Below are 27382 nucleotides of genomic sequence, written 5' to 3'. Positions count from 1 at the left end.
CTGACAGGTGCGAGGTGTGGATCTGAGGGAAGTGGGGGCCATTCAGGGGTCACGGAGGAGGGCCCCCAGAGGCGGAGGAAAGCAAAGGGGATGCAGGGGGAGCTGGCGGGTGGGGAGAAGGCGCTGAGGGCCGCAGGCTGTGTGGGGCGGCCGAGGCGCTCGCAAGTGTCGCTGCTGGAGTGCCGAGGGGGCGCGGCTTGCGTGGGCCGGGCGGGGCCAGGCGCGGCGGAAGGGGGGGTGTTCCCGGGTCGCGAGGGGCGGGCGCGGCAGCCCGGCGGGGCGCGGGCGGGGCTGGCCGGGAGGCTGTCGCCTCACTTCCGGGAGCGCCTGGGCGCGGAGGTCGTCGCTTTCTCGCAGCGCTGCCAGCCGGCCGGCCCCGACCCGCGGAGCGGGTGGGCGCGCAGCCAGGCCGAAGCCCCACTGTCCGCGCGGCCCCGGCCTCTCTCGGCGGCCATGGGGGCGTCTGCGCGGCTAGTGCGCGCAGCTATCATGGGGGCGCCGGGCTCCGGCAAGGGCACCGTGTCCTCGCGCATCACCAAACACTTCGAGCTGAAGCACCTCTCCAGCGGGGACCTGCTCCGAGACAATATGCTTCGGGGCACAGGTGGGAGCCCGGGCGGGAGGGGTGGCTGTGCGCTGTCGCCCCGGTGGGGATTTGTGGGCGGAGGGACCGGGGCGCGGGAAGTGCGTCCCAGGAATGTGGGTCCAGGCGTGCGGGAGCAGCATCTCCCAATTGCCGCCGGGGGGGTGGGGGAGACCTCGGGCTGCTGAGCTACTGTTCCCTGAAACCTCTGGCCTCTGTGGATAGCTTCAGGTGGGTTATTGAGGGAAGGCACTAGGAAGTTAGGACACATTCGAAGTTCAAAGATTAAAGGAAACCACGTGGCTTTGAGAGGTATGTCCAGCCCCAGTCGCAACTGCTCCTAAGGGTCCATGATCTGTGTGTGGCTTATTCTCTGCCTGCCCTTGCGCTTGGAGAACTGTTAGAGCGCTCTTTCTTTTTCTTCTTCTTTTCTTTTTTGTTTTATAAATTTATTTATTTATTTTTGGCTCTGTTGGGTCTTCGTTGCTGCGCACAGGTTTTCTCTAGTTGTGGCGAGCGGGACTACTCTTTGTGGCGGTGCTCGGGCTTCTCGTTGCAGTGGCTTCTCTTGTGGAGCATCGGCTCTAGGTGCGCGGGCTTCAGTAGTTGCAGTGTGTGGGCTCAGTAGTTGTGGCTCACGGGCTCTGGAGCGCAGGCTCAGCAGCTGTGGGGCACAGGCTTAGTTGCTCTGCGGAATGTGGGATCTTCCCGGACCAGGGCTTGAACCCCTGTTCCCTGCATTGGCAGGCGGATTCTTAACCACTGCGCCACCAGGGAAGCCCAGCGCTTTCTTTTTTAACTTTTTGTTTGTTTTTTAAGCGCTATGGAATTTTCTGGTTTTGACCTTTCCCCCATAATCTGCAGGCCAAGTATTATTCACCCTCGTTGCTGTCACAAAATTGGCTTAGATCTTTAGACACGAAAGCTGTTCTTGTGCAGGGTTATCTGAAAGATTGTTTTGTTTCTCACGCCAAACAAATTCTTGCAACTCAGCACGAAATCTAGTCAACAAACTGTACACTTTACAATGGGTGGATTTTATCTTACGTAAATTATATCTTAAGAAAGCTGTTTTTCAAAAGTAACAGCAAGGTGAGTTTTTTTTTTCTCTCAAAAGTGTTGACCTTTACTTTCCAAAACAAAGTCATTTTGAAACTCCTTTTAAAAATTAGAACTAACCCCTTGCACAAGGTAAAAAAGGATTGGAAACAGGATGGAAGTACATAATATTAAAAGTAAAACTCTCTCTCATTCCCTGCCTCAGTCTCATTCTTCAGAGGGGAGCAGTGCCATATGCTTGCTTTTAGAAATCTGTATTTGTGTATAAGCACATACAGGGTATATGTATATCCCTTGTTTTAATGCAATATGTAACCCTACTAAATATGTGTTCTGCACCAGTGTGTTTTCACTATATCTAGGATATTTTTCCACACGAAAACACAGAAATCCATTTCATTATTTAACATTTGTATAGGTATCTATTTGCTGGATCTGCCATGGTTTATTTAACCGATCCCCTACTGATGGGTTATATAGGTTATTTCTAGGTGGGTTTTTTTTTGTTTGTTTCAGAATACTGACATTCAAATGAAAAAACCGTTTTTAGCTTGTCTCGTGGCGTTCTTTGGTTTATCACCTAATCTGGTGAATTACTACTTTTATTTTTCTCTTCTAACATTGATCTTTAAGAAAATCATAAAGTATTAAACTTAAGAAGGTTAAACTGTTTGGCTCACTTCGTAGTGTTCTTGATGCAACATATTGCATTAGGTAACAATAAACAATCCCCAGTACTGCACCTGCTTGGGGCAAGATTATTCAAAGTGGGAAGGAGTAAAGAATACTTAAGCGATTCTCTGAAAAATAACTCAGCAGTGAGGCATAATTGCGTGTTAGGGAACACCTTCAGTGAAGAGTTAAAGATATGTTAACTTGGGAAAACACAAAACATTGAAAAAATTAAATTTAAGGCAAATTAAGTAAACTTTTATTTTAAATTAAGAAACAACCCTCTTTGTTTATCCTTAACATCCCATGACAAGCCTGCCGTCCTCTTCCTGACTCCACAACATGAAAAGAGAGGCTAGAGGGAGGGAGGAGAGGATCACTTGGAAGGATGTGCAGCCTGCCTTAGCCGCCTGCTCTTTCTGGAGTCTCTACAGGCAATTCTTTAACAAAGAAAACAGAAGATGGAGTTGAGGGAGGTGTCATGAGATTGTTATTACAGATGTTCTGTATCTCAGGACTAAGAATATATTCTCAAAAAATATTTGTGAATGGATTGGATATTTCCCCCAGGATCAGAGCCAAAGGAGAGGTGTAACCTTTTATTTAAAAACTACTGCTTAATGTTTTTTGATACTAAGAGTAAAGTATATTTACTATAAAGTAAGAAAAACACGTCATGAGAGTATAAAAAAGAAAATTAAAGTCCTGTATAGTTCTACTACCCAGAGACAATTATAATTAACTCTTTGGTGCTTTTTCTTACATGCTCTTTTTCCTTTCTCCTTTTTCTTTTTGTTTCTTTTTTTGTTTGTTTTTTTAAATGTATATTTATTTATGTTATTTATTATTTTTGGCTGTGTCGGGTCTTAGTTGTGGCACGTGGGATCTTCGTTGAGGCATGCAGGATCTTTCGTTGCAGCACGGGCTCTTCCTTGTGGTGCACGGACTTCTGCCTAGTTGTGGCGTGCGGGTTTTCTCTTCTCTAGTTGAGGCGTGCAGGCTCTAGGGCACGTGAGCTCAGTAGTTGTGGTGTGCAGGCTTAGTTGCCCCGTGGCATGTGGTATCTTAGTTCCCTGACCAGGGATTGAACCCGTATCCCCTGCATTGGAAGGCAGATTTACCATTGGACCACCAGGGAAGTCCTTCTCATTTTTTCTCTGTTGCATTTGTATGTCTTTGCAGACTTGTTATAGTCTAAATGATTGCTTAGATACCTTTTTTCACACTTACGTGAGCATGTTCACACATCACTAAGCAGTCTTTTAATTTCATCAAGATTGCACAATTGTCAATTGAAACATTTTCCTATTATTATACACATATGTGGTTAACCATTCTTTGTTATAATTAATACTGTTATGACTATCCTTGTACACGAACATTTGGCAGCATCTCTACTTACTTGCTTCAAATAAATTCCCTAGTGTTGAATTTCTATAAATACAGTACCATCAAATATGCTAAGGAAGGATGGTGCCAATTTACTTTCCAACCACCATTTCATGATGATGATGTATTATGTAACCCATGGCTGTATTTTATAGCTAAAGTTTAAAATCATCCCAGCAGATGCGAAAAAGACACTGGAAATATGTGGGAACCTGTTGACTGTAGCAAATCTGGAGTAACTGTAGACCACCATTGAACACTGCAGTCAGGAAACTTGAGTCTGCCCCTTTGTCATTAGTCCAGCCCTCTCATTTAGAGATGAGGAAACTGAGTTCAGGAGAGGTTAAAGAACTTGCTCAATAATAAAAAGCAGTCACTGGGAGACAAAAGTGGACACCCAGGTCTCCTTGTATGCCAGTTAAATTACTCTCTCCATTATGCAGCATTTCCAAAATTGAGGTTCATGAGATAATTTTAGGTAGACAAAAAAATTTCTCAAAAATTTTTCTCAAAAATTAAATGCAAATAAAAAATCAATAAAATTTTTTATTTCAAAGTATATTTGAAAAATGATAACTAGCACACCAACCCTTTAATTTTGTGAACATTATAGCTTATTAAATTAAAAAGCTGGACTTCCCTGGTGGCCCAGTGGTTAAGAATCTGCCTGCCAATGCAGGGGACACAGGTTCTATATCCCTGGTCCGGGAAGATCCCACACGCTGTGGAGCACCTAAGCCCGTGTGCCACAACTACTGAGCTTGCACTCTAGAGCCCGTGAGCCACAACTACTGAGCCCATGTGATTCCACTACTGAAGCCCACGTGCCTAGAGCCTCTGCTCCACAGCAAGAGAAGCCACCGCAATGAGAAGCCCGTGCACTGCAACAAAGAGTGGCCCCTACTTGCAGCAACTAGAGAAAGCCTGCGCACAGCAACGAAGACCCAACGCAGCCAATAAATAAATAAATAAGATTTTTTTTAAATTAAAAAGCTGAGTCACTTTAAAGAAAATTATATAGTAAATAATAGTTCAGCTATGGCAGAAATTGTAAGGTTGCCATGTGGTTGCCCAAAGTTTGAGAAACTGCACTGCAGCTTAGTGCTTCTCAAAGACATAATCCTGGACTAGATGGCTACCCCTTTTGAATCTCATTTGTTCTCATTTGTAAGTCGGGGAAGTTGAACTCAGTAGGTAATCCTCAAAGCCTCTGTCAGCTCCCAAGGTTCTGTATGTCTAACAAAACTTCTATTATGTACACACAGACAGCATAGATGTGCCCAATTAGAATGATATTGACAGAGCAAATTATTTTTGTAATGGCAAAAATTTTGATTTGTATTGAAAATAGGCAATACATTTACATGGTTTTGAATTCCAAAAAATTTAAAAGGACATTTAGTGAAAAGATCCTTTCAGAGCTATTTCAGGCACATACAACCCACAGTTTACCTATTCTTCCCTCTGTTCTTTTTTTCTTTTTTACACAAGTGATAGTAAACTGTAAGTACAGTTTCCTACCTTTAACAATATTGCTTTCTGTGAGGATTGCTCCATTTCTTTTTTTCTACCAAGGTAAGTTAGGCCTTTCTAAAATTCCATGGCTAGAATCCAGGATAGGGACTGCCTGGTTAAGTGGTTAAGGATCTGCCTGCCAATGCAGGGGACACGGGTTCAAGCCCTGGTCCAGGAAGATTCCACATGCCGTGGAGCAACTAAGCCTGTGCGCCGCAACTACTGAGCCTGCGCTCTAGAGCCCACGAGCCACAACTACTGAAGCCCACGAGCCTAGAGCCCTGCAGCAGGAGAAGCCACCGCAATGAGAAGCTGATGCACTGCAACAAAGAGTAGCCCCCACTCGCCACAACTAGAGAAAGCCCACGCGCAGCAACAGAGACCCAACGCAGCCAAAAATAAATAAATAAATAAATAAATATTTATTGGGGGAAAAAAAAGAATCTAGGATAATCCAGGCAGCTCATCTCTCCAGCTATCCATTCATTCATCCATCCATGGACTTGTCAAGCACCCAGTGTGTGCTGGGTACTGGAGATACAGAGACAAATATATTTCATTGCAGGTGCTCACAGTTGGAACATGGGCAGGCCGATGGCCATAAGTCTGCTCAGGCCGCCATAACAGAATAGCACAGACTGGGTAACTTAAACAATAGAAATTTATTTTCTCATAGTTCTGGAGGCTAGAAGTCCAAGATCAAAGTGACAGCAGGGTTGGTTTCTGGTGTAGCCTTTCTTCCTGGCTTGCAAATGGCCACCTTCTCACTGGGTCCTCATGTGATCTTTCCTCTTCCTCTTCTTGTAAGGACACCAGTCTTATTGAATTAAAGTCCCCCTTTATGACCTCATTTAACCTTAATTACCTCCTTAAAGGCCCCATCTCTAAATACAGCCACATTGGGGGTCAGGGCTTCAACATATGGATTTTAAGGGACACAATGCAGTCCATACCAACATGTAAACAGGTAGTTTCAGCAGTGTGATAAGTGCTCAAACAGAGATAAGTCTGTGACATTATGGAAGTCCAGAGGAGGAACTTTTGGTTGCCTCGGAGGTTGAGGGACACCACATCATGAAGGACCCTTTAAGATGTATCTTGAAAGATGAGTGAGAGCTTATCAGGCAACAGAGAGGAGAAAGAGGCTTGTGCAAAGGCTAGGAGGACCCAGAGTATGTGGAGCTCCTTGCTGGGGCCATGGTTTGAGGGTTGGGTAGAAATGGTGAGGAGGTAGGTGGGGGAGAGATAAGATGAGGCCAGACCCACTTGGACCTTTATACAGTTCTTGAGTTGAGATTCTATCCTGAAACACAGTGGGAAGGGGAGGAATATAGACCTGGAATGGGAATTCTTTCTAGATGCTTCACTGAAGAGGAGTCAGATTGAGTGATGGTTGGAGGGAGGACCAGGGTCAAGGGATGTTTTGATTTTCAGTATAATTCTTGTGAACTATCCCATGCATGAAAGTATTATAATTTCTTTGATGGTTAGAAGAAGAATAAAATGAACACCCATTTACCCACCATCAGACAGAAAACCAGTACTTTTGGGGTCCCCATATGTGCCTACCCATCACATTTCCTTCCTGCCACCCCAGAGGTAACCGCTATGTTGACTCAGTCTTTATTATTTGAGAAAGTTTTTTTTTTTTTTTAAGCCCGTGATTGGGTGTAAAGCTATCACTTGACTCATTCCTGTTGTTTTCCTAGTTTTATTTTGTTTTGTTTCAACATGTTTTAAAGTAAAGTTTTATGTACGTTATAATATAACAATGCTAAAAGCACTTTTGTCAGGAACTAGATTAATTCTCTGTAGCCCTTTCTCTTGGCATATATAAAAGAGAACTGTATTTACAGGTTGGTCAGGCCCTCTTTTGTACTTCACAGCTGCTCAAACAATAAGTTGTTTCCAGTTAGTTCGGATATGAGGTGTGGTTGGTTTGAGTAGTCTTATAAGAATGACCAGATGTTAAAAGGAGATATAGAATTAAAAATGTTTTTTTGTGTAATACAAGCACCATCTCTCAGATTAATATTTCTGTGTTTTAGAATTTCTGATTATTATCCTTAAAATCAAAAGCTGGTTTTAACCCTTCCCATTCCCTTTTAACCTTCCTTTTCTGTTTTTATTTGTGAATAACTTTATAGAAAATCAGTTTATTTTGAATGATTTACTTTTAAACTAGCTTTTTGTGTTTTGTAGGTGTGGAAGCTCCCAAATTTGTTAATTTTTTCAAATAAAAAAGGAAATAGTTTTTTTAATGAGGAGTCTATTTAGATACAACATTAAATTATAGGCAATCAAGGGAATAAAAATTTACTAAATGTCCAAAGAATATGCTAGACAAAAGTCCTTGCGTAATTTTGAGAGTAAAAACTTGAAATGTAGGGCTTCCCTGGTGGCGCAGTGGTTGAGAATCTGCCTGCTAATGCAGGGGACACGGGTTCGAGCCCTGGTCTGGGAAGATCCCACATGCCGCGGAGCAACTGGGCCCGTGAGCCACAATTACTGAGCCTGCGCTTCTGGAGCCTGTGCTCCGCAATGAGAGGCCGCGATAGTGAGAGGCCCGCGCACAGCGATGAAGAGTGGCCCCCGCTTGCCACAACTAGAGAAACGAAGACCCAACACAGCCAAAAATAAATAAAAATTAAAAAAAAAAAAACAAAACACTACTGGACCTTCATTTAAAAAAAAAAACAACAAAACTTGAAATGTAATAAACAAACTGCTTAGACTATGACGTAGAGAGTTGAATCATTTTTATTTTTCTTTTAAATGGAAGCATTACAGGCTTCAGATTTTAATAACTATTTGTGTTTAGTGATATAGAAAGTTGTTAGTGATATGAAAAAGATTATTAGACTATGCATGGGACTATCTACTCATAAAATATTTGGAGGTTTTTATGTTATCAGTTTTGATGATAATTATTCCTGAGTAGTGTTGGTTTTATGAGTGGCTTTTTTTTTTCTTTTGTTTTGCTTACCAGGTATTTTTCATCTTTAATTTTTTTTTTTTTGGCTGTATTGGGTCTTCGTTGCTGTGTGCGGGCTTTCTCTAGTTGCGGCGAGCGGGGGCTACTCTTTGTTGCGGTGTGCAGGCTTCTCATTGCGGTGGCTTGTCCAGTTGCGGAGCATGGGCTCTAGGTGTGCGGGCTTCAGTAGTTGCAGCATGCAAGCTCAGTAGTTGTGGCATGCGGGCCCTAGAGCATGCAGGCTTCAGTAGTTGTGGTGCGCGGGCTTAGTTGCTCCACAGCATGTGGGATCTTTCCGGGCCAGGGTTTGAACCTGTGTCCCCTGCACTGGCAGGCGGATTCTTAACCACTGCACCACCAGGGAAGTCCTACTATTTTTAAAAAAACATCTTTATTGAGATATAATTCACATTACATAAAATTAACCCTCTTAAACTATGAATCAGTTTTTTTTTATTACATTCAAAGTTGTGCAACCATCACCACAATCAATTTTAAAACATTTTTATCACCCCAAAAAGACACCCTATTCCCATTAACAGTCACTCTCCATTTTCCCCCAATGCTCCCAGCCCTGGACAACCACTGATCTTCCTTCTGTCTCTCTAGATTTGCCTACTCTGAACATTTCGTATAAATGGTGTGATGTAATACGTGGTTTTCTGTGTCTGGCTTTTTCCACTTAGCATGTTTTCAAAGTTCATACACTTTGGGACTTCCCTGGTGGTGCAGTGGTTAAGAATCCGCCTGCCAATGCAGGGGACACGGGTTCGAGCCCTGGTCCGGGAAGATCCCACATGCTGTGGAGAAACTAAGCCCATGTGCCACAACTACTGAGCCTGCGTGCCACAACTACTGAGCCCGCATGCCGCAACTACTGGAGCCCGCGTGCCTAGAGCCTGTGCTCCGCAACAAAGAGAAGCCACAGCAATGAGAAGCCCACGCACCGCAATGAAGAGTAGTCCCCGCCTGCCGCTACTGGAGAGAGCCTGCGCACAGCAACAAACATCCAACGCAGCCAAAAAAAAAAAAAAGTTCATACACTTTGTAACACGTATCAGTACTTCACTTCTTTTTATGGCTAAACAATATAATTTTGTATGGATATTCCACATTTTATTTACCCACTTGTCATTTGATGAAGATTTTGGTTGTTTTCGCTTTTTGGCTATTGTGAATAATGTTGCTGTGAACATTCACATATAAGTTTTTGTGTGAACTTATGTTTTTATTTCTCTTGGAAAAATATACCTGAGTTGAATTGCTGCATCATGTAGTAACTCTGTTTAAACCTTTGAAAAACTGCCACACTGTTTTCCAAATTGCCTATACCATTTATAATCCTACAAGCAATATATGAGTGTTTCAATTTCTCAACATTCTTGCCAACACTTATGGTTTTTCTTTTTTGTTATGTCTTTTTGATTACAGCCATCCTGGTGAGTGTGAAGTGATATCTCATTGTGGTTTCCATTTGTTATTTCCCTAATGATTAATGATGTTGAGCATCTTTCCATGTGCTTATTGGCCATTCGTATATCTGTTTTTTTGTATTCAGATCCTTTGCCCATTTAAAAACATTGATTTCCTTTTTAAATGCTGAGTCGTAAGAATTCTTTAGATAGTCTAGATAAAAGTTCCTTATTAGATATATGATTTACAGGAATGTTCTCACATTCAGTGGATTGGATTTTCACTTTGGTGATGGTGTTCTTTGAAGCATAAAAGTTTTAAATTTTAATGAAGTCCAGTTAAGAGTTTTGTAGTTTTAGCTCTTACATTTAGGTCTGTGATATACATATTGAGTTAATTTTTTAATATGGTGTTAGGTAGAGGCCCATCTAACCTAACCTGTTCTTTTGTGTGTGGATATTCAGTTGTCCCAGCACCACTTGTTGAGAAGACTATTTCTTCCCCCATTGAATTGGCTTGGTATCCTTGTTGAAAATCAATTGACCGTAAATGCGAGGGGTTATTTCTGGGCTCTCATTTCTGTTCCATGTGTTCACACAAAAAGTTATATATGTATATTCATAGCAACATTATGTCTATCCTTATGCCAGTACAAACAGTCTTTTGAAATCCGAAGTGTGTGTCCTCCAACTTGGTTCTTCTTTTTCAAGATTGTTTTCAGCTATTCTGGATACCTTGCATTTCCATATGAATTTTACAGTCATTTTGTCAGTTTCTACAAAGACACCAGCTGGGATTTTGATAGGATTGCATTGAATCTGTAGATCATTTTCAAGGAGTCTTGCCATCTTAATATTAACTTTTCTAATCCACGAATATAAGCTATCTTTCCATTTAGTTAGGTCTTCTTTAATCTCTTTCAACAACGTTGTGGTTTTCAGATTACCGGTTTTGTGCTTTTATAAAAAAGTATATTGCTAAGTTTTTTATTCTTTTTGATACAATTGTAAATGGAATTTTCTTAATTTCATTTTCATATTGTTCATTTTTGTATACTTTTGATCTTGTACCTTGCAACTTTGCTGAACTCATTTATTCTAAAACTTTTTTAGTAGATTCCTTAGGATTTTCTGAAAACAAGATTATGTCACCTGGAAATAGAGATAATTTTACTTCTTCCTTTCTGGATGCCTTTTATTCTTTTTCTGGACTCATTGCCCTGGCTACAGTCTCTGGTACAGTGTTGAAATGGCAAGAACAGATCATCTTTTCTTAAGGCTATTCTTATACTTAATATAAAATTAAGTACTTTATTAGTTAATCCCATCATCTCAATCTATTTGTTGCCATTAGTTGAGGGCTTGGCCTGAAGAGTGAGAGGGGAGGGGAGGGACCAATACTAGTTTTAGGGACTCAGCCCTGGAGAATTATGATTTTCCTCAGTACTGAATTTGAGCTCTATGTCCCCCAGAGCAGTGGTCAAAACCCTGACAACAGAGAGGTGCACACATATTAAGTATGTGGACCTTTCCGAGAGGGTATTTTAGAGAGTCCTGGGTGCTCTCAGAACCCAGGGCCTCTTCCAGATGCTGTTTATAAACCCAAGCAGTACACCTGTCAAATGGCAGCCAATTTCCATGTAGTTAATGTCCTTAGTTAGAAATCTGGTTTCATGAATTTGACAATTTAGGATATGTTCTGAAGTCAGTATGTCAATCCATACCAAGAATTGTGAAAACAGTCATAAACTTTTTAAAAAATTTTTTATTGGAGTATGGTTGCTTCACAACGTTGTGTTAGTTTCTGCTATACAGCGAAGTGAATCAGTTATATATATACATATATCCCCTCTTTTTTAGATTTCCTTCCCATTTAGGTCACCACAGAGCACTGAGTAGAGTTCCCTGTGCTATACAGTAGGTTCTCATTAGTTATCTATTTTATACACAGTATATATATGTCAATCCCAATCTCCCAATTCATCCCACCCCCTCTCCCCCCTTGGTATCCATGAAAACAGTCATAAACTTTGACTGTTTAATCTCTGAATCCTGGGAATTTATCCGTCAGAAATAACTCAGAAGCCACCCCCCCCAAAAAAAAGAAAGAAAAAAGAAAAAGAGTGTTAAGATCTTTAAAAGCAGAAGTTGTAGGGAAAAATCAAGACTAATTTTAAAATTTAAATGTCCAACAGTATATATTGCCATGATAGAGTATATATTTTTTAATTTTTTTTTTAGAGGTTTTTTGTTTTGACGTAGACGTTTTTTTTGGCTACGTTGCAAGGTCTTCATTGCCGCGCGTGGGCTTTCTCTAGTTGTGGCGAACAGGGGCTACTCTTCGTTGCTGTGCTTGGGCTTCTCATTGTGGTGGCTTCTCTTGTTGCGGAGCACGGGCTCTAGGGCATGCAGGTTTCAGTAGTTGCGGCATGCGGGCTTCAGTAGTTGTGGCTCGCGGGCTCTAGTGCGCAGGCTCAGTAGTTGTGGCGCACGAGCTTAGTTGCTCCGCGGCATGTGGGATCTTCCCGGACCAGGGCTCGAACCCGTGTCCCCTGCATTGGCAGGCGGATTCTTAACCACTGTGCCACCAGGGAAGTCCAAAAGAGTATATTTTTATCAAACATAGATATATACTGATGGAGTATTAGTTACCAAAAATGACTAAATGACTATATAAAATCACTGAAAAGTATTTACAAAATGATGCTAAGTGAAAAAAGAACACAAGGGCTTTCCTGGTGGCGCAGTGCTTGAGAATCTGCCTGCTAATGCAGGGGACACGGGTTCGAGCCCTGGTCTGGGAAGATCCCACATGCCGCAGAGCAGCTAGGCCCGTGAGCCACAATTACTGAGCCTGCGCATCTGGAGCCTGTGCTCCGCAACAAGAGAAGCCACGATAGTGAGAGGCCCGCGCACCGCGATGAAGAGTGACCCCCGCTTGCCACAACTAGAGAAAGCCCTCGCACAGAAACGAAGACCCAACACAGCCATAAATAAATAAATAAGTAAAGATGGATCTAGTGTTGTAATTAAAAAAAAAAAAAAAAGAACACAAAACTAGTAAGTATACAGGTTTTTACAGTGGCATTAAAAATTCTGAATGTGTGTAAATAGTTTGGTAAAAGATGATGAGGAAATGAAAATACTGTTGTGTAAGAATGACATACAATTATAGGTAATATTTAAAAGTTGTTCATAAATTCTTTTCACGTATTTTATTAATAAAAATGTAACATGATCACAGTGCTGATCTGGTCAAAAACTGAATTGTGACAGCAGCATCTCTTTCAGAGGATTAGAAAAATCTCTATAGTAACATGATTGCCAGCACTTAAACTGAGCCACTTAAAAATAATGACTATTTCAGTTTCTTATTTAAAAAGAAAATAATTTCCATTAGTATATATATTTTTTCCCATAGAAAATTTAGAAAAACACAGAAAGTGAAAATATGTTAAAAAAAAAAGATAACATAATTCTATCACAGAGATGACTACTGCTAACATATTGGTTTATAGCTTTCCATTATTTTTATGTAATGGAGATTTTGAAATAGGCTTAGATTATTTTGTAATCTCTGTTTTTATCACAAAAGTTGATGATGCACATTTTCAAACGAGTGTGTTATCCAGGGGGCTTCTTTAGGTAACCAGTTTCCTAGAGGCCTAGAATGGGGTAGAATAGATACACTTGCTGACTTGCCTTTTTTCCCGCCTCTGCTATAGAAATTGGTGTGTTAGCCAAGACTTTCATTGACCAAGGGAAGCTCATCCCAGACGATGTCATGACTCGGTTGGTCCTTCATGAGCTGAAAAATCTCACCCAATATAGCTGGCTATTGGATGGTAAGTGGAATATTGAGAATATTTCAGCTGCCCAAAAGGATGCGTGAAGGCAGGAGAGTGAGGATTTCATGCGCTACAGACATGGATGGTGGGCAGGGGGCCTGAGTGCTGCCACTCCCCACCCTGGGGCCTTGGGGGCCAGTCATCTTCTCTGGCCTGCTTCTTTTTTTAAATGCAAAGAGGGAAGTGGACTGCATGATTTCTAAGCTCCTTCAGATATGACTTTTTGTTCCTTCCCCGCTTTTTGAGAATATTTAGGATAAGGGAGGATCACAAAAGGAAGAAGGAAGGCTGGAGAGTAACTTACAATCAGCTGTAAACATTCCCCAGCCAGAGGTGTGGTGGGATCCTTGAGGATATGTTGATTTTTAGTTTCTAGAGAGAGGTGTTTATTATAAGGAATTCGCTCACACAGTTGTGGAGGTGGACAAGTCCGAAGATCTTCAAAGCGAGTCAGGAACCTGGAGACCCAGGAGAGCCAGTGGTGTGATGGTGTAGTTCCAGTCTGAAGGCAGATGAGACCCAGGAAGAGGTGATGTTTGAGTTTGAGTTCAAAGGCAGGAAAAAGCCGTGTCCCAATTGCAAGGCAGTCAGGCAGGAGGAATTCCCCTTTATCTTCTGGGGAGGCCAGCAACTTTATTCTATCCAGGCCTACCCACATTAGGGATAACAATCTGCTTCACTCAGTCAACTGATTTAAGTGTTAATCTCACCCCAAAAGACATCCTCACAGACACACCCAAAATACTGTTTGACCAAATATCTGAGCAACCTGTGGTCTGGACAAGTTGACACATAAAATTAACTATCACGGTTGCCCTACAACTACAACAAGGTTGTCATCAGCCTTCCTGGTGTTATTGCTTTTGTTCAGATTGCTCAATATTAACTCATTTTCTTCCTTCTCCCCTTTCTCCCCATGGCTCTTTCTTCCTTTGTTCATTTTTAATTTACTTTGTAAAGGTTTTCCAAGGACACTTCCACAGGCAGAAGCCCTGGATAGAGCTTATCAGATAGACACAGTGATGAATCTGAACGTGCCCTTTGAGGTCATCAAGCAACGCCTCACCGCTCGCTGGATCCATCCAGGCAGCGGCCGTGTCTACAACATTGAATTCAACCCTCCCAAAACCATGGTGAGTATTTAGGGGGGAACTGACTTGGCCTTCCGCGTAGCCAACTGTCTCCAGTCCTCTTGCACTCACAGATGACCTTGGATACCCTTGGATGACCAGAATTCCTGAGGGCATGTTCTCAGGTTACTTGCTGTAGTCAACTGGTCTAGTCCAGTCAGCTTGGTAGTAAAGGCATCCCCAGGAGCAACGGGGGTTTGTTATTCCTTCAAAAGCATGTATTGATTTCCTACTCTGTGCCAGGGAGTGTGTTAGAAATTGGGGCGGTAGGGATTAATGACACCTTGGGTTATTTAGGGCTTGCAGTTGAGATTCCCAGTCTGTAGCTGAATCTTTTCGTATATGTATGTTTTTAATATAATATATATAATGATATATAACATAAATATAGTATATAATATAAAATTATCTAGAGGCTGCTTAGAAAACTTTTTGCTCTGAAGAGGTGATTGACACTGTGGAAATGATCGTGGGGTCTCATGGCTCTGTGTTGCAATGACCTGAATTTGGATTTGATTCCATTTATTTAAAAACACATTATTGTTTGGTGCTTGCATAGATGTCTGTTTAAAAATCAGTTAACTACCTATAAAAATATCCTTCAAAAATATGATATTTGATGCCAGCATCTTCTGACTCCCATTTAGGGCATTGATGATCTGACTGGGGAGCCTCTCGTTCAGCGTGAGGATGATAGACCAGAGACGGTTGTCAAGAGACTGAAGGCTTACGAGGCCCAGACAGAGCCCGTCCTGGAATACTACCGGTGAGTTGGTCACTTTTCACAACTTCTCTTGTATGATGAATCACTAAATCATTTTCTGATTGTCCATGCTTTATAGCCAAAATGCTAAAATACCAGAAGATCCAATTCGAATTGGTTTAAATAATAAAGGAAATTTATTTGCTTGGGTAACAGAGAAGTCCAGAAGGTAGTTTGGGCTTCATTTGCCCCTAGGTTTGATGAGAATTTTGCTCTTCTCTCTGTTTTGTATTGGCTCTGTCTTTAGGCTTCCTGCATAGTTATACATGGTTGCCAGGAACAGCCACAGCATTCTCTTTATGAAAGGCTGAGGGGTCACCTTTCCCCCAGTGAACAAAAGCCTTAGATTGAACCAACTTGAACAGCCACTGTGATCAGGGAATGCTTTGTATTCTAGGCCTAGGTTACTGCCCATTCCTGAACCAGTCACTGGGATGGGAGAGATTACACTCATTGGTCCACACCCAGAGCAGGGAGTGGGTCAGTCTCACCCAAACTCTGTTGTCTAGTGGAGGGAGGGCTGGAATGAATGCCGGGGAGGCAAACCTAATGGTGCCCACTCCCTGTGACAATAGAGGACACTACAGCACAGAAGACTCTCAAAGGACATAATCCTCAGGTCATTTATTTGCCAAACAGTCTTTAGAAGTTTATATTCAAACATAGTTTTGTTAACTCTTAAGGGAATTCATATCCCACCACAAATATGGGAACTCTACTGGATTAATAATTGACTCAGGCTAAGAAACAATTCCGTTTCTTTACTCAGCCTTCCCCTCTCCTAACAGAGGATTGGTTACATTCACTTTCCTTTCATTCATTGACTTACTGAAAAATGACTCAGCATTAGGACAGGACAGTGCTGTGGTTAGAGCACAGACTGTGGAGCCAGAGTGCCTAAGTTCAAATCCCAGCTCACCATTTATTAACTTGACCTTAACCTCTTGCTTAACCTCTGTTTTCTCCACTGTAAAAGGGGGATGAGACTAGAGGGTTGAAAGATGGAGTTAATATGTGTAACTCTTAGAATTGTGTCTGACACACATTAAGCACTACATGATTATTAGCTATTATTATTGTTGTTGTAATGGGGTAACTATGCAGTGAATTCTGAAGCAGTAGTCTCCAAATTATTTTAATAGTTATTTCTGGATGGTGAAATTACAAGGGAGTAGCTGTTACTATAATTTTGTGATTGATTATATAAAGAGCCTGGCTCTGCAGATTACCAGCTGTGTGGCCCTGGGCAAGGTGTTTCAACTTCTGTGCCACAAATTCTTCATTTGTAAAATCAAAGCGGTATTAAATAGTACCCACTTTATAGGGTTGTTAAGGGAGTGAAGTGAGAGAGCCCCTGTAAAGACTTACAGCAGTCCTGGCACTTTAACACTTTTAACTTTTACCACTCAGTGGTAACGATTATAATTTACTCGGTTGACACTATGCTAGCTAGGCCCCTGGTCCACACAGATAATTAGACCCAGTCCCTGCCAGCCCCAAAGAAACTCACCTTCTTTATGAGGCAAAGTGCTAGGTAAACAATATTCATCATACAATGTGATACGTGCTTATGTGAATCAGAGACCTAATTCACCCTAGCTTAAGCAAAAGGGAAATTTATTGGTCATGTAACTAAAGAGTCCAAAGTTAGATGGTTTGCGTCCAGGTGTTCAAACAGTGTCATCAGGCCTCAGTCACTCCATTTCCTTGTGTTGGCTTCAATCTCAGGTGGGCTCTCCCTGTGTGAGCCCCTCAACATTCCAGCTCACCTCCTACCAGTTTATCTACCCCAGCAGAAAAGAGAGCCTCTTTGCCTGCAAAAGTCCTGGAGTTGGCACTAACTAGCTCTGATCATGTCCACCCTTGAGTCTGGGAAGTAGGGACAGTACCATCTGAATCTCACGGACTGAGTTTGGTGAAAAGGTTGTTTCTCTAAAAGACGTTTGTTATTCATTCAAAAGTAACCAGAAGAAGGGAGAACACATTGTTGCTGAGCAGATAACAACACTGTGAGGCTATTAACAGAGGTAATAACAGAATGCAGTGGAAATACAGTGGCTGTAGGGATTAGTTCTGTAAAATGTGGAAAGGGAATTTGGGGAAGACTGTAGAGATGAAGTGTATGGCCCGGGTCCCTATCTCAGGAGGTACCCTAGTCTTTCTCGGCTTCTGGCTTTTGCTACCTCTTGCCATCAATCAAAGCATTTCCGTCTCAGCTCCTGCACAAAGAACTAGGACTAGACTTAACCAACAATTAAAAGTGGTATTTGCAGCAGCCTTAGTGAGAGTCTGCATTGTTATTTTAAAATACCGACAGTTGTACTGTTGCTCTTAAAACTCTTCTCAGCTGTGGGACATCTGATAGTGTAATTAAGTCTGTGTTTACAAGCAACATGATGCTCTTACTTTTTAGAGGACCAATAGCTGAAGCTGGCTCCGTTTTATTACGTAGAAATTAAGGTGACACATGTTCGTCCAAGGTGCACAGCTTTAGGACTGAATAGGTGCCTATAGTTGTTCCTTCAGTAATTAACCCACTTCTGACATTGGCTTGACTTTAAGGTGGCTCTTCAAGAGGCTTACAACAGTTAAGAAGCTTGTTCTCTTGAAAGCTTTACAAGATGTCTGTGAATTTAGAAGCAGGAGGGCTTTAGCAGATGTTTCTTACCAAGAAAACAGTGGGAATTATTTAACTTAGTCTTAACTGGCAAATCTTATGAGGTATCCAGAAAGGAATGCTTTTGTTCCCAGTGAAACATCTTAAAATCTAGTGAAAAGGTTGCAGAAGTATGACAGATCCTGGTTTCAGAAAGTAATAAACCAGAGTTCTTCATTTGCTCTTCTGCAGCCTTTAAGCCGGTGTGTATATGAGTAGCTGGAGGAGGAGGGTAAATAAGAGGAATGCCAGAATCTCTGGCAGCAATCTGTCTGTTTTGAAAAGCAACCCCTGGATTCTGATACTTCTCACCATTGAACCCCCAGGAAACTGGAGTGAATAGACTTTGGCTGCTGGCCTGGTAACAAGCCAGACAAATCTGCCTGGGGAGAAATGAAGAAACCCAATAGGAAACACAATAAAAACAACGTTTTAAAATTCCCTTTTCCCTAAAATGCAGAAGGAGAGCATAGAGAAAAAATAAACCAAGTGAAAGAAGGAAGGATAATCAAGTATTAGAAAGCTGTCTTGCAAAGGGGTAAGTAGACAAAGAAAGCCAGGGATGTTCTGGTGTTTGGCAGGACCTGTGTTTGGAAACCTACTACCGTTTTGGTGATTTGGGTTATTGCTTTACATCCCTAACACATAGTTTTATCAGTAAAATAAGGAAACTTGAGCTCTAAAGAGGATTAAATGAATTATTAGCACTTAGCACATGCTCAAAAAATGATAGGTGCATCTTCAAAGTGACCATTTGTATTAGCCAGAGGGCACAACTGAAACCAAAATCTAGGTTTTCCAACACCCAGCCAAGTGCCTTTCTCTCTTGATCACACAGACCTATACTTACTGACACCCTTAAATCTACACTATCATCTTTCAAGAATCATTTTGAAAAGCTCATTAGGAAAACTCAGACCTGTGGGGTTTTTTTCTTTCATTTTTTAAAAATTGAAGTATAATTGACTTACAATATTATATTAGTTTCAGATGTACAACATAGTGATTCAATATTTTTTTATTAGAAAATGATCACAATAAGTCTAGTTACTGTCACCATACAGTTATTACAATATTATTGACTATGTTCCCTATGATGTATATTACATCCCCATGACATTTATTTTATAACCAGAAGTTTCTGCCTCTTAATATCCCACACCTATTTCCCTTATTCCCCTGTATCCCTCCCCTCTGGCAACCAGCAATTTATTCTCTGTATCTGAGTCTGTTTTTGTTTTGTTATGTTTGTTCATTTGTTTTGTTTTATAGATTCCACAAGTGAAATCATACAGTATTTATATTTCTCTGACTTACTTCACTTAGCTTAATACTCTCTAGGTGCATCTATGTTTTTGCAAATGGCAAGATTTCATTCTTTTTTTATGGCTGAATAATATTCCATTTTATATACATACTACATCTTCTTTATGCAATTCGTCTGACACTTAGGTTGTTTCCATATCTTGGGTATTATAAATAATGCTACAGTGAACATGGAGGTGCATATTGCTTTTTGAGTTAGTGTTTTTGTTTTCTTTGGATAAATGCCCAAAAGTAGAATTACTGGGTCATATTGTAGTTCTATTTTTAATTTTTTGAGGAACCTCCATACTGTTTTTCATAGTGGCTGCACCAATTTCCATTTCCACCAACAGTGCATGATGGTTCCCTTTTATCCACATCCTCACCAATACTTGTTATTTGTTGTTTTTTGATAAAAGCCATTTTGATAGGTGCGAGGTGATATCTCATTTTGCTTTTGATTTGCATTTCCCTGATGATTAGTGATGGTGAACATCTTTTCATGTGTCTGTTGGCCATCTGTATGTCTTCTTTGGAAAAATGTCTGTTCAGGTCCTCTGCCCATTTTTTAATCAGATTGTTTATTTTTTTGATGTTGAGTTGTATAAGTTCTTTGTATATTTTGGATATTAACCCCTTATCAGATAAATCATTTCCAAATATCTTCTCCCATTCAGTAGGCTGCCTTTTCGTTTTGTCGATAGTTTCCCTGGCTGTGCAAAACCTTTTTAGTTTGATGTAGCCCCATTTGTTTATTTTTGCTTTTGCTTCCCTTGCCTGAGGAGACAGATCCAAAAAAATATATTGCTAAAACTGATTTCAAAGAGCATACTCTCTCTGTTTTCTTCTAGGAGTTTTATGGCTTCAGGTCTTACATTTAAATCTTTAATCCTTCTTGATTTTGTGTAAATGGTGTGAGAGAGTAATGCAGTTTGATTCTTTTCCATGTAGCTGTCCATCTTTTCCAACACCATTTACTGAAGAGGCTGTCTTCTCCCCATTGTATATTCTTGCCTCCTTTGTCATAGATTAATTGACCATACAAGTGCAGGTTTATTTCTGGGCAGCTTATTCAGTGCCATTGATTTATGTATATGGTTTTGTGCTAGTATCATACTGTTTTGATTACTGTAGTTTTGTATTGTAGTCTGAAGTCAGGCAGCCTGATACCTTCAGCTCTGTTCTTCCTCAAGATTGTTTCAGCTATTTGGGGTCTTTTGTGTATCCATGCAAATTTTAGAATCATTTGTTCTAGTGCTATGAAAAATGCCATTGGTATTTTGATAGGGATTACACTGAATCTGTATATTGCCTTGCATAGTATGGTCATTTTAACAATATTGTTCCAATCCATGAACATGGTATATCTTTCTATTGTTTTGTGTCTTCTTCAGTGCCTTATAGTTTTCTGAGTACAGCTCTTTTACCTCCTTGGTTAGATTTATTCCCAGGATTTTGTTTTTGTTTTTGCTTTAGTGCAATTGTTAGTGGGATTGTTTTCTTAATTTCTCTGATAGTTTACTAGTGTATAAAAATGCAACAGAATTCTATAAAAAGAGGGAGAGGACTCAAATCAATAAAATTAGAAATGAAAAAGGAGAAGTTACAACAGATACCACAGAAATACAGAGCATCCTAAGAGACTACTACAAGCAACTCTATGCCAATAAAATGGACAACCTGGAAGAAATGGACAAGTTCTTAGAAAGGTATAACTTTTCAAGACTGAACCAGGAAGAAATAGAAAATATGAACAGACTAATCACAAGTAATGAAATTGAAACTGTGATTAAAAATCTTCCAACAAACAGAAGTCCAGGACCCGATGGCTTCACAGGTGAATTCTATCAAACATTTAGAGAAGAGCTAACACCCATCCTTCTCAAACTCTTCCAAAAAATTGCAGAGGAAGGAACACTCCCAAACTCATTCTATGAGGCCGCCATCACCCTGATACCAAAACCAGACAAAGATACTACAAAAAAAGAAAATTACAGACCAATATCACTGATGAATATAGATGCAAAAATCCTCAACAAAATACTAGGAAACAGAATCCAACAACACATTAAAAGGATCATACACCATGATCAAGTGGGTTTTATCCCAGGGATGCAAGGATTCTTCAATATACAGAAATCAATCAATGTGATACACCATATTAACAAATTGAAGAATAAAAACCATATGATCATCTCAATAGATGCAGAAAAAGCTTTTGACAAAATTCAACACTCATTTATGATAAAAACTCTCCAGAAAGTGGGAATAGAGGAAACCTACCTCAATATAATAAAGGCCATATATGACAAACCTGCAGCAAACATCATTCTCAATGGTGAAAAACTGGAAGCATTTCCACTAAGATCAGGACGAAGACAAGGATGTCCACTCTCACCACTATTATTCAACATAGTTTTGGAAGTTCTAGCCACGGCAATCAGAGAAGAAAAAGAAATAAAAGGAATACAAATTGGAAAAGAAGAAGTAAAACTATCACTGTTTGCGGATGACATGATACTATACATAGAGAATCCTAAAGATGCCACCAGAAAACTACCAGAGCTAATCAATGAATTTGGTGAAGTTGCAGGATACAAAATTAATGCACAGAAATATCTTGCATTCCTATACACTAACAACGAAAAATCAGAAAGAGAAATTAAGGTAACAATCCCATTCACCATTGCAACAAAAAGAATAAAATACCTAGGAATAAACCTACCTAAGGAGGTAAAAGACCTGTACCCAGAAAACTATAAGACACTGATGAAAGAAATCAAAGATGACACAAACAGATGGAGAGATATACCATGTTCTTGGATTGGAAGAATCAATATTGTGAAAATGACCATACTATCCAAAGCAATCTACAGATTCAATGCAATCCCTATCAAATTACCAGTGGCATTTTTTACAGAACTAGAACAAAAAATCTTAAAATTTGTATGGAGACACAAAAGATCCTGAATAGCCAAAGCAGTCTTGAGGGAAAAAAACGGAGCTGGAGGAATCAGACTCCCTGACTTCAGACTATACTACAAAGCTACAGTAATCAAGACACTATGGTACTGGCACAAAAACAGAAATATAGATCAATGGAAGAGGATAGAAAGCCCAGAGAAAAACCCATGCACCTATGGTCAACTAATCTATGACAAAGGAGGCAAAGATATACAATGGAGAAAAGACAGTCTCTTCAATAATTGGTGCTGGGAAAACTGGACAGCTACATATAAAAGAATGAAATTAGAACACTCCCTAACGCCATACACAAAAATGAACTCAAAATGGATTAGGGACCTAAATGTAAGACCGGACACTATAAAACTGTTAGAGGAAAACATAGGAAGAACACTCTTTGACATAAATCACAGCAAGATCTTTTTTAATTCACCTCCGAGAGTAATGGAAATAAAAACAAAAATAAACAAATGGGACCTAATGAAACTTAAAAGCTTTTGCAAAGCAAAGGAAACTACAAACAAGACGAAAAGACAACCCTCAGAATGGGAGAAAATATTTGCAAACGAATCAACGGACAAAGGATTTATCTCCAAAATATATAAACAGCTCATGCGGCTCAATAAAAAAAACAAACAACCCAGTCAAAAAATGGGCAGAGACCTAAATAGACATTTCTCCAAAGAAGAGATACAGATAGCCAAGAAGCACATGAAAAGCTGCTCAACATCACTAATTATTAGAGAAATGCAAATCTAAACTACAGTGAGGTATCACCTCACACCAGTTAGAATGGGCATCATCAGAAAATCTACAAACAACTAATGCTGGAGAGGGTGTGGAGAAAAGGGAACCCTCTTGTACTGTTGTTGGTAAGAATGTAAATTGATACAGCCACTATGGAGAACAGTATGGAGGTTCCTTAAAAAACTAAAAACAGAATTACCATATGGCCCAGCAATCCCACTACTGGGCATATACCCAGAGAAAACCATAATTCAAAAAGACACATGCACCCCATGTTCATTGCAGCACTATTTACAATAGCCAGGTCATAGAAGCAATCTCAATGCTCATCAACAGACGAATGGATAAAGAAGATGTGGTACATATATACAATGGAATATTACTCAGCCATTAAAAGGAATGAAATTGGGTCATTTGTAGAGACGTGGATGGATCTAGAGACTGTCATACAGAGTGAAGTAAGTCAGAAAGAGAAAAACAAATATCGTATATTAATGCATATATGTGGAACCTAGAAAAATGGTACAGATGAACCGGTTTGCAGGGCAGAAATAGAGACGCAGATGTAGAGAACAAACGTATGGACACCAAGGGGGGAAAGTGGTGGGGGTGGTGGTGGTGGTGGGATGAATTGGGAGATTGGGATTGACATGTATACACTAATATATATAAAATAGATAACTAATAAGAACCTGCTGTATAAAAAAAATAACATTTAAATATTCAAAAAAATACAATTCTATATATTAATTTTGTATCCTACAACTTTACTGAATTTATTTATTAGCTCTAACAGTTTTTTGGTGGTATCTTTAGGATTTTCTATATATAGAATCACGTCATCTGCAAAATGACAGTTTTAGTTCTTCCTTTCCAATTTGGATTCCTTCCCCCCCCCCCCCTTGTCTGATTGCTGTGGCTAGGACTTCCAATACTATGTTAAATAAAAGTGGTGAGAGTGGGCATCCTTATCTTGTTTCTGATATTAGAGGAAATGCTTTCAGCTTTTCACCATTGAGTATGATGTTGGCTGTAGGTTTGTCATATTTGGCCTTAACTACATTGAGGTATGTTCCCTCCATACCCACTTTGTTGAGAGTTTTTACCATAAATGGATGTTTAATTTTGTCCAAAGCTATTCTGTATCTATTGAGACAATCGTATGATTTTTATTCTTCAATTTGTTAATGTGGTGTATCACATTGATTTGTAGGTATTGAACCAATCTTGCATCCCTGGGATAAATCCCACTTCATCATGGCATATGATCCTTACTGTTGAATTTGGTTTGTTAATATTTTGTTGAGGATTTTTGCATCTGTGTTCATCAGTGATATTGGTGATTTTCTTTTTGTATGCTGTCAGACCTTTTTTTGTTTGTTTTTCATCCTTAGGAAAAAAGGGGTGTTGGAAACATTCTCCGGAACAGAAACCAACAAGATCTGGCCATATGTATATGCTTTCCTACAAACAAAAGTTCCACAAATAAACCAGAAATCATCAGATACTCCTTGAGGAAAAGTGCGTGTAACTAGTAAGATGAGCAGAAGTTCCTTGTCTGTGCATTTAGAAGTTCATTGTCCTAAGACTCTGGCATGTATAAATTCTTTGAAAATTGTGTGTTTTATTTCTGCTGATTTTATTCTGGAAATTAAGGATGTGCCAATGAGTCAGATGTGAAGATTCATCTTTTGAAATGTCTGTTGTGTTTTATCCAATTATCTTCTATGGATGCACAATTAAAAAACATCAGAGATGTCTAACTAAACTTTTGAAAATTACTGACCATAATTAAAAGAGCAGTTGGTAATAATCTAAGTTTTGTTCAGAAGAGAAGTGGTTGATAAAGTTTCCTTATTTTTCTTGAAAAGTAAAAAAAGAAAAAAAATCCATGTCATTTGTGCCAAGTGTCTTATCAGAGGCTTTTGTGTAGACTGATGCTAAAAAAGAGATCTCTAGCACTGTGGTACACAGTTTTGTGGGACACTGTGTCTACAGAATTCCAGAAAAAAAGCAACGGGATTTACAGATTAGTTGCAGAATGCAAATTCACTGCTGCCTTTTATTGACCTAAAACAAATGGACTGCCAGATATTTCTCCAGCAACATGGGTTTATTCGAGATCAGCAGATAATTGCAATTTGGGGTCTGCAACCATGGTGAGCCATGTGCAAGTCCTCCTCACAGCAAGGGAAGGAGAACGCTTTTATAGAGGGAAAAGGAAGTTGGGAGGGCTATAGTAAACAAAGAGTCCGTGGCTTTTCATTGGCTGAGTCCTTGCCAGGAAACGAGAGTCTGTCTTCTTCTGTTGGGCTCTACTATCTTCACAAGTCATGAGAGCTCCCCCTTCTGGTCTCCTGACTCTAATTGAGGTGTCTGTTTACACTAGCAAACTTACAGTAGCCATATATGCTATATTTTGTTGTTAAACATACTTTCAGTTTACTCCAGATTTTCAATTTGCTGTAAAAATGTATCAATTAGCATATAGGAAAATATATTTTTCTATGACTTATTTTCTTTTGAAAATAGTTGTGTACTGAGGGATATGATTTGTTAGAAATTGACATCATAAGTTCTTGCAAAAGCACCAAAGTTGAATTTTCAATAGAATATGTAATTAAACTCTTATGTTTTCAGGTGTTACTCAGGTTAAGAAATGTGTGCTTTAGGATCTACTTGCCAGTTTCTCTTTTTGATCCAAATGTATGATCTGCTTTGATGAGTAACAAATTAAAGAGAAAGAAAGAAAGAGAAAGCGAGAGAGACAGAAAGAAAGAAAAAAGCATAAGAGAAAACCCATGGCACTACGTAAAATAAGCATACTTTTTCATTAGGAAATCGATCATGTTTGCCTGGGGAAAATTCCCTTGACATAAATAACAATCATAATTAGTAAAGGTGTAGCAATTAAAAGGATTTACATGACATGTTAAAAAAAACAGGAAACTGATTGATTTTGCTTGGAAGAGTTCTTTATTCCTAATCAAAGAAGTTGACACCTGCTAGTGTTAACTGCTATCCTACCTTAATGGCGAAGAATTCTGCCGGTGAATGTAATCTGAGCAGCCATTTTAAAATGAAAAAGATTTGGTTCCTTAGTGGGGCAACGGGATGCGTGCTTATACAGTGGCCTGGTAGGAAGAGCAGGGCAATGAGAGGTGAAGGAGAAATCCGACAATATCTTCAGTTTCTTACTTGGTGCTAGATGAAATGAAACAAGTCATCGTATAAGCAATTATTAACTGCCTTTGAAAATTTGGCCCATTTTATTCTAGGCACTGAAAATACAAATGCCAGCAAGCGATTCTTACATATCTTGTGGGGAAAAAAACTTACTTTTCTTAGATTTTAAAAAATTCAATATTGATCTTTCAAAAATGTACCAAGGCTTTAAAAAAGTATTATGGTAAACATTTCATCCTTCACAAAACTTCCTTTAATGCCTTATTTGAATGTTAATATTATGTGCATTCTAAAAATGTTGGGAACTACTAAGCTTATGAATTATCAAACATACATTAATATCAGTGAATTAGAATTAAATGAAAATTTAGAACTGTGGATATTGTCTTTGGTAATTCACAGGGCCCACTCTATCTCACCTTCCCTTCTGCTGCCCTGATGTCTCATTTGCTTCTGAATTAGTGTCTGCTTTCTAAATAATCATTGTCTTAAAACAGTACTGTTTTAGGTACATAGGCTGGTTTCATTTTACACTTTATCTCCTGCCATAGTACTGCAGCCATACTGGCCTTCTTGACACCTTCAGGAGATTTGGAAATCAAAAAGAGGGATAGAAGAACATAGCTATGAAAATTAAGACCCTTCTTCCTGTGATCATTCCCTCCCCACTCCCAAAACAACCCAAAGTTTTGCACATACATCCATTACTTTGGGAAACGCCTGCACTATTACAGAAAGAATTTTTCTGCTGTAACTATCATTATGATTTATGTGTCACATGAAAATATGTCTGGAGTTGAATGCCATGGCCAGAAGCTACTATGCCTTAGTTAAAAGCTAGTAAGACTTCAACCCATTACCTTATTTTCTAGAGTACCACACGTTATTTTGGTGCACCTTTCATAAGCAGAATGTGCTGTGGGAAATGCAAAGTGGCAGTTAGTACCATCCAGAAATCTTATTTAATTCCATTTGAAATAGTTCAGATTTCTAAACCCTACCCCACAGCTGCTTCCCCTCCAGCTATTTACAATGGTATTTGAGCAAATTATTTTGGACATTCATACTTTGTGACAAAACTTACCTATGTTAACAACAAATCATGGTAATTACAGACCTCAGATTATATTAAATTGCTGTAATACTGTAACCAACAATAAATTTGTATTTTAAAACATG

At 39.7% G+C, this 27382-nt stretch overlaps 1 protein-coding gene across 1 annotated transcript; it reads left to right on the top strand.

Moving 5' to 3' along the window:
* The first annotated feature begins 303 nt into the window (after positions 1–303).
* Positions 304–27382, top strand: AK3 (adenylate kinase 3). Its single transcript, XM_068552081.1, has 5 exons — positions 304–604; positions 13330–13449; positions 14413–14585; positions 15230–15348; positions 24412–27382. The coding sequence occupies exons 1-5, from the start codon at positions 454–456 to the stop codon at positions 24530–24532; spliced, it is 684 nt and encodes a 227-aa protein (XP_068408182.1). The 5' UTR covers positions 304–453; the 3' UTR covers positions 24533–27382.

This window comes from Eschrichtius robustus, chromosome 10 (assembly GCF_028021215.1).
Source record: "Eschrichtius robustus isolate mEscRob2 chromosome 10, mEscRob2.pri, whole genome shotgun sequence".
Lineage (NCBI taxonomy): Eukaryota > Metazoa > Chordata > Mammalia > Artiodactyla > Eschrichtiidae > Eschrichtius > Eschrichtius robustus.
Note: the sequence above shows the minus strand (reverse complement) of the source record. Positions and strands in the feature narration are given on the sequence as shown.

Coding starts and splice junctions, on each gene's coding strand:
- AK3 (XM_068552081.1), top strand. CDS start 454: ATGGGGGCGTCTGCGCGGCTAGTGCGCGCAGCTATCATGGGGGCGCCG. Junction 605..13,329: donor CAATATGCTTCGGGGCACAG/GTGGGAGCCCGG, acceptor CCTCTGCTATAG/AAATTGGTGTGTTAGCCAAG. Junction 14,586..15,229: donor TCAACCCTCCCAAAACCATG/GTGAGTATTTAG, acceptor ACTCCCATTTAG/GGCATTGATGATCTGACTGG.